Source organism: Nothoprocta perdicaria, unplaced genomic scaffold (assembly GCF_003342845.1).
Source record: "Nothoprocta perdicaria isolate Ctin4 unplaced genomic scaffold, notPer1 scaffold_9, whole genome shotgun sequence".
NCBI lineage: Eukaryota > Metazoa > Chordata > Aves > Tinamiformes > Tinamidae > Nothoprocta > Nothoprocta perdicaria.
Genome location: NW_020456198.1, coordinates 8,477,623 through 8,484,802, shown reverse-complemented (window position 1 = coordinate 8,484,802; position 7,180 = coordinate 8,477,623). Strand labels below are relative to the sequence as shown.

The window sequence follows — 7,180 nt, the reverse complement described above, 5'->3', positions numbered from 1 at the left end:
TGCTTCAACCGCGGCCCGCGCAGCCGCGGCCCCGTGCTGCTCTCCGGGCGGCACCTGCGGCAGGTGAGCGGGACGGGGGGCCGCCTCCGGCCCGCGGCCTCGGGGGGTCCCGCCGCCTCGGCTCGGGTGGGGAGCGGGCCCCGGCGCGGCCGCGGCTCGCGTGCGAGGGTCTCCACAAGCGCGGAACGGAACCTTTACGGAATTGTTCCCCGAGGGTGTAAAACGCCTCCCCGGCTCTCTTTGCAAGCGCATAAAATTGCTCTGCGTGTTTGTTTTGTTTTATTCCGCATTCCCGAGAATCCTTCATTTCCTGACACTGCTGTGACCGTCTAGGCTGCTCTTTGAGGGAGTAGAAGGGGGAAATCTCCTCTTTGGAGCATTAAAAAATGCTGCCTTAAAGAATCGCCCCTGCGAGGGCCGTTATTGGCACTGATTGCAGCCTCCTTGGGTGACCGAGCAGGGCTCGGGGCACCGGGATGGGACAGGGCGTCGTGGGGGGCTCGAGGCACCGAGGGCTCTGCCGTGCCGGGGATCCGGCCTCCCCGGGGACCCTCGCGGGGACCCTGCGCTGCTGGGCGGGCAACGGGCACCGTTTCGCTGAGCTCGGTTTAGACCAGAGCATCTAGAAGGGCTTAGGAGACGTTTTGGGTACCGTTCATCCATAAAGCATCCGCGGTGCTGTGCTCCGGGGCCGGGCGCGGTGCCACATCCAAGGGCAGGAGGCCACAATGCTGGAGCACGGAGCGTGGCCCGGCCAGCCCGTGCGCCCGGTTCAGCACCTGGGACACGGCTTGGAGGCCCCCATACACGTACGTGTGTATGGATCTGCTGCTCTGCTTCCCGGGAGTTCCCTGGGATCCGGCGTCCCCCAGGACATTGCCCGGCCCATGGGGATGCGGCTCCGGAGGGCGGACAGCGGCTCGAAACCGAGAGCGGGCCGGGGGGGAAGCGAAACCCGCGGGGCCGTTTCCATTGTCCAAACGAGACGATATGCAAAGCACAGAGAGGGAAAGTGAGTCGGAGCCGCAGAAATCACGTTATTAAAATGAAGGTGAGATTTGGGCTATTTGCAGCAATCTCTTTAAATAGGAAAGTTTTACAGACTTGGATGATACCCCAAGAGGAGTATTCGTTAAGCAGAGAAAAGCCAGATCAAGCTGCAAAGCCCTTCTCCTTGAGGAGAAACCCTGTTCATTGCTTAGTGTTGCTACCACGCAGCTACTGTTGTAAATACCGTTGCATTTATTTATTCTGCAAAATATTTTCTGCTAAAGATCAATTCTTACAGCAAAGCTGTTAGGAATATTCAAAGGATTATAATTTAGTGGCTACTTTTGCATCGCTTGCAAGCCCTGCTGTGCCTCTGTGCTGCAAGGACTGGCTGAACATCCCTGCAGAGGAGAAGGGGCAGATTTGGCGGGGAATGCCAAAATATATATAGTTGTGATCAAATATAATATAGTCGTACACAGTATAGCTGTGAGCTGCAGTTTAGCTCTCTGCAGAAAGATGAGCTTGGTTTTTGCCCTTGCATTGGGAGCAGCAGCTGCTGGGGCACTCGTGGCCTCTGCTACACGAGGGAAAAGGTGAAGGGTGCTGTGATTAACGTTCTTGTCCGCCCTCTTCCAAGGATGCCGACTCCTCCGAGCAGGTCCTCACGACCATGCGCTGGGGCCTCATTCCCTCCTGGTTCAAAAAGGACGACCCCTCCAAGATGCCCTTCAATACCTCCAACTGCCGCAGCGACACCATGCTGACCAAGTCCTCCTACAAGGTGGGTTACCGCTCCCTTGTGTCCTGCGCTGCTCACCGGGAGGGTTTTCCCAGTGTTGTTGGTGCTGGAAGAGCCGAGACAAATCCGAAGCATTTCCCCAGTAAGGAGTGGCTGCAGTCTGGGGATCCACTGGGGATGAGTCCCCTTAAACGGCTCCTGTTACTCCAGAGCCAGCTGCATTCCTTAAAATGTGAGAATGCAGAAAGCGGTGGCTCTTCCCAAGCTTCGTTCATTCATTCCCAAGCACATGCTCTGTTCTGCGCTTCGAGCGCTGGCCCGGGAAGGGAAAGGGAAGCTGCATGGCTCTGTGGAAGGGGCTGGCAGCAAATCCGCGTGGCTGAAAGCTCAATGAAGGTAACAGCAGTTACCTGCTGCAGTTAACACCGTGCTGCGTAGGGAGCCCCGGCCAAGCCTCTGCTCCTGCAAAATGGGACTGCAGCCGTCCTGGCAGGATGGAGCACGGATCTGTAAGGAGGTCACCGGCTCGTGGATTAGGGCAGCAAATGCCCGGTGGATTATTTTGCCCTTCTCTTCTGCCAGAGCCCCTCACCATATGGTTTTGGGGTATTAGTCGCTGGGATTTGTTCGGGGTGTGAGCCGTGGCCGGCCGCCCCGCGTGCCGCTGCAGGGAGCGGAGCGGGGTGCACAGAGTCCCCCGGCAGCTCCGCGGCCGCAGGTGATGCATCGGAGCCCCAGGGCGGCCGCAGGGGGGTCCCCGCTGCTTAGCGAGGAGCCCGGGCTCAGCCCTGCAGCTCTTGGGTGCTGGCAACGCGCTGGGTGCTGCGCCGAGAGCAGTGCACGGGAGCGTGGGCAGCGACCGGAGCTCCGCGCTTCGGGTGTCCGGTGCCAGCGTCCGTCTCCGCGTCCCTCTGAGCCGTCGTGGGCTGCCCGGGGCTGTTCAGGAGATGAGGTGCTTGTGCTTTCTCCCCCGCAGGGTCCTCTCCTCCAGGGCAAGCGCTGCGTGGTCCTGGCCGACGGCTTCTACGAGTGGCAGCAGCAGGACGGCGGGAAGCAGCCCTATTTCATTTACTTCCCCCAGACGACAAACGAAACAGTACCGGGTGGCTCACAGTGTACAGAGGTTTGGCACACAGCGTCTGCCCCTTGTCCCTCTAAATAGCCTGGGAATGTTTAAGAGTCGCAGCAGATACCTGTAAGGGAAACTCTCACTCCCTACAACTGTGCTCGCCCTTGGGGATCATGCAGAGGACTTTGGAGGGGACAAAACTGGGGCTTGTGCAGGTGGGAAGTGCCTTTGGAGGTGGCTTTGCTGCTGGCCTCGCCAGCCCTGCTGTGCGGAGGCGCAAGCCTTGCTCTGCCTCGGGACGAGCGCCCTGACGTGACGCGCCGTGCAGCAGGTTTCCCGTTGCATTTCCGAGCAGGGCCCGGTCCCGTGCAGGGCCCGGTCCCGTGCAGGGCTCTGTGCCCAGGTTCTGAACCCCCAGGCTGTAGATGGGCCGGCGGTGTCACCAGCTGCCACGCTGGCTGCCACCCGCGCTCCCAGCATTTGCATGGGCGGCTGATGTGTCACCCAGGGGACTTGCCGGCCACTTTCCCTTCCTCCTTTCCTCTCTGTGAGTTGGCAGCTGCGATGTGCCGAGAGGAAGGAGGCGCCCAATAGCAGCCCTGCTCGGAGAGCCCAAGGATTAGTTCGGATCATGGATGGGATTCGAGTGCCCTGCCACATCTTCGGCGAGGGTGCGATGCCCGGCCTGCCCGTTAGGGAGCTTGGCATGGAAATGGTGACACAAACGGTCCATGGTCTGTCTTCCAGGCCGACGAGACGGAGGAGGAGGACGAGTGGAAGGGCTGGCGGCCGCTCACCATGGCTGGGATCTTTGACTGCTGGGAGCCACCGGGCGGCGGGGACGCGCTCTACACTTACACCATCATCACCGTGGACGCCTCCAAGGACGTGAGCTTCATTCACCACAGGCAAGGAGGGGCATGGGGAGCACGAGGCAGGAAAGCCGCCCTTGGAGAGAAACGCTGCACCATTGACAGCTTGTTTAGTGCTTGTTTAGCTTGTTTAGCTCCCGCCCTTCCCATAAATCACCATCGTTGTCCCCTGGCAGATGACAGGAGGAGCTGAATTACTCCCAGCCTGGCAGGATCTGGTAGTCGAGCCCTTGGCTCTTGCAGCAGAACAGTCCCTTGGCTCGCTGAGTCCGATACCAGCCTCACAGCAGAGCAGTCTTGTGCTTGTTCTTTCCCCTGTGGCTTCTGAGGTGCAGTTTGTGTCCAGCCAACTTCTCACTTGCTTACGATTCTTGCTTGTGACTCCTTCTCCTGTGCAGAGCTTGTGCTTGGGGGGCTTGCTGGCCGGGGGGCTCGCAGGTTCTGACCCCTCTCTGTGTGCCCAGGATGCCGGCCATCCTGGACGGGGAAGAAGCCGTCAGGAAGTGGTTGGACTTTGCTGAAGTGCCCACCCAGGAAGCCGTTAAGCTCATCCAGCCCACGGAGAACGTTGTTTTCCACCCAGTATCCACCATCGTGAACAGCGTGCGCAACGACAGCCCCGAGTGTCTCGCTCCCATTGAGCTGGGCGTGCGGAAGGTAGGAGCGCAGGGGGGGCTCGGCAGGCGCCTGCGGAGGAGCCGCCCGGGCAGGGTGACGTTTCTGAGCACAGGGGGCTGCTGTCACTGTCACACTCGGGAGAGGGGCTCGGGCGGCCGGTGTCCTCCTCGGTGCCTGCCTGTGTTCAACGCTGCTGTGCAAAGGCCCTGATAGATTCCCCTCCTGGTGCTTCCAGGAGTAAACTCTGTCTTCTTCTGCCAGGATTTCCTTGCCAAATGAAGCAAATTCCATGTCAAATGGAGCTTGGAATAGTGCTGCTCACAGCAGCCCTGGGAACCTCCTGCAAATGTGTCCAACTGCAGTCGAGGCTGTTGCTGCATCATCCACGTGCTGCACCCTGAGTCCAAAGCGACGTGTGCCCTGCTCTCCCTCCGCTTCTCACTTCTCCTCTGCTCTCCCTTGTCTCTCCAGCAGGTCAAAGCCACTGCAAGCAGCAAAGTGATGGCGAACTGGCTGAAAAGCTCCCCGGAGGCCTCTCCCAAGAAGCAAGAAAACGAGGTGCCCAGATGGACGAGTCAGTTCATCCCTAAGGCCTCGCCCAAGAAAACCAGCGCGGGGGTCCTGCAGCAGTGGCTGGGGAGGACGGGCGAGCCGGCCTCGAAGAGGCCCAAGGTGTAGGCGCTACGGGGGCTGCAGAACCAGGAACGTGTTGTAGGAGGCTTTGCAAACTGGCGCTGACGTTCTCCAAGCCTCTCAGGTATTGATCTGATGCCCTAGGTTGTCGTCTCTGTTGTTAGTGTTTAGTTAGAGGTTAATGTTTGTCTTTAAAGACGCTTGGCTTTGTCTTGCGCTGGTGGGAGCGGATACAACACGCTGGCTTCCCTCCCTGTCAGTCTGCTCGCTCCGGGGGAAGACAAAACCTTCAGCAGCATCTCAGCCTGCTGGACGGGAAGCATTTCTGGCCGTATTTCCCAGGGCACATCTCCATTTTCTGTTTTTATTATTTTTCATTTTCTTTCTATCAACCTGATATCTTTTTTTCCATTTAATTCCTTACTGATTCTGCATGATTGCCATCCTCTAGCCCCTAAAAGACTTGTGCAGTGTAAGGGAACATGCAGTAAATGCTAGAAACTCCCTCGCCATGTTCTGCCATGCCGCTTCATCCCAATATTTTGGCAAGCTCTCAGGTATCCCGAACGGGGAGATCTCAAGGCCGTGCTTGAGTTCTTGGGTCTTGCTTGGGTAGGGAGAGCTCTTTGCTGGCAAGAGCTCAGGGAGCTTCCTTGTTTCGAGGAGAGAGGGGCTGTGGTTGAGGCTGGAGGACGGAACAGCCTGTGCGGGTTCTGCTCTGAACTGCCCCTGTCCCAGCTCTTTCCCCATCTCCTTATGGATCTTCCCCATGGAGGTTATGCTCCATTCTCCCCCTTCTCCTCTCCTCCATCTCCTCAGCTCCGTGCTGCCACGCGGTGCCATCCAGGAGCTGGTGTTTAACCCTGCTCCAAGCACCCCACTGCAAGGCCTCTGTGTGTTTTCCCATGCCCGACCTGGGCAAATGGGTTAAAACCTGGAGTATTTGGGCCTTGCTGGGGTTTCCCTGTGGGCAGTGGCATGGGACAACTTGCCTTGGTCACATTGTTTGTGCAATCGTTTTGTTAATAGGATTTGGAGACTTAGAGAGGATTTTCTTGATCTGTGGAGGGATGCATCCTGCTCGGCTCAGAGAGGTCATTTGTTAAAGCCCAGATAACCAAAGTGCCATTAAAGAACAGGAGATGGGGGTCGGTTTGGGGCTCAGGATTCTCTAAACAGAACCAGATGCTGTGGACCAAAAGCCTTACACACAGGGACGTTTGCTGGAAAACAGAATGTAATTTGTCTTCAGAACAATAAAATGGGATTAGCAGGTGGATTGCGCGGTGTCCGTGTGTGCCCGTGTCCTCGTTTCCACCGCAGCCCCTGTCACTGGGGTTTCAGCAGCACAGTCGGTATTTGCTCTGCACCTGCTGCGAGGGAGAGCGGCGAGCAGACACCAAATGTCGGGAGCAGCAGCACCGGCCTTCCAAGGGCTTCCCGTTTGCCAGTGCAAACGGTTCCCTGGAGAGTCATTCCAGGATTCCCCTCGAAGGCCCCATCCCAGAGGAGCTGTGGGATGGCCAGAGCAGAGGCCCATGTGCAGGGAGGGAGCCCCAACCCGGTTCCTGTGTTTCCGAGGGCATAATCCATGCTGGTGTGAGGCTGCGGGGTGCTTGGTAGCTTCCTGCAGGCGCTGGGTGTCGTGGCTGCAAAGGGATGCTTAGGGTTTCCCCACCGGCCGTGGGTGCTGAACCCCCACCTTTAAGTGCCACTTGTGCTCCTCGTGGGAAGCGGAATGGCCACAGCGACCTGACGAGTCCCGCTGGAGGCTGGTGCCGCTTTCAGCTTCCTGAGAATTCTGCTGGCACCGGGGCTGCTCAGCTGCAGCCTGGGCTCGTCTCCATGTCAGGGCTTTTCTGGGGACAGATGAGATGCTCCAGAGGGGTGAAACCCTGAAACACAGGCAAAGGCCAAGGCTGGTTATGGGTTTGGGAATCCAGATGGGCGGCCTGCAGTGACTCATAGCAGCTCCGTGCCAGGGCCCAGGCAGGGCACTCTCCTCCAGGGCAGCCCGAGGTGCTCAGGGAGACCGCGGTGCCCCTCGGGGCCGACAAACAGCACCCAGGGCTCTGGCGCCCTGGTGCGAGGGGCACCCAGCCCACCCATCCTGCGCTGTCCTGGGCCTCTGCAGCCTCTGTGTCTGTGCCGCACGGTGGGACGGGCAGAGGGAGGCGACCGGCGGCTGCAGCCTGGCAGCCCCGAGCGCGCCGGGGCTGCGGGGGAGCGGGACCCCCGGGACCCCCGCGCCGGGCC

The 7,180-nt window shown here is 59.2% G+C and overlaps 1 protein-coding gene across 1 annotated transcript; it reads left to right on the top strand.

The window, feature by feature from the left end:
* Positions 1-6,065, top strand: HMCES (5-hydroxymethylcytosine binding, ES cell specific; the record flags this gene model as incomplete). The annotated part of the gene is made up of 6 exons (XM_026052628.1): positions 1-63; positions 1,631-1,774; positions 2,709-2,855; positions 3,549-3,709; positions 4,138-4,330; positions 4,763-6,065. Coding segments are annotated over 6 exons (915 nt in total), but the record flags the coding sequence as incomplete, so codon positions are not given.
* Between the last annotated feature and the right edge of the window lie 1,115 nt (positions 6,066-7,180).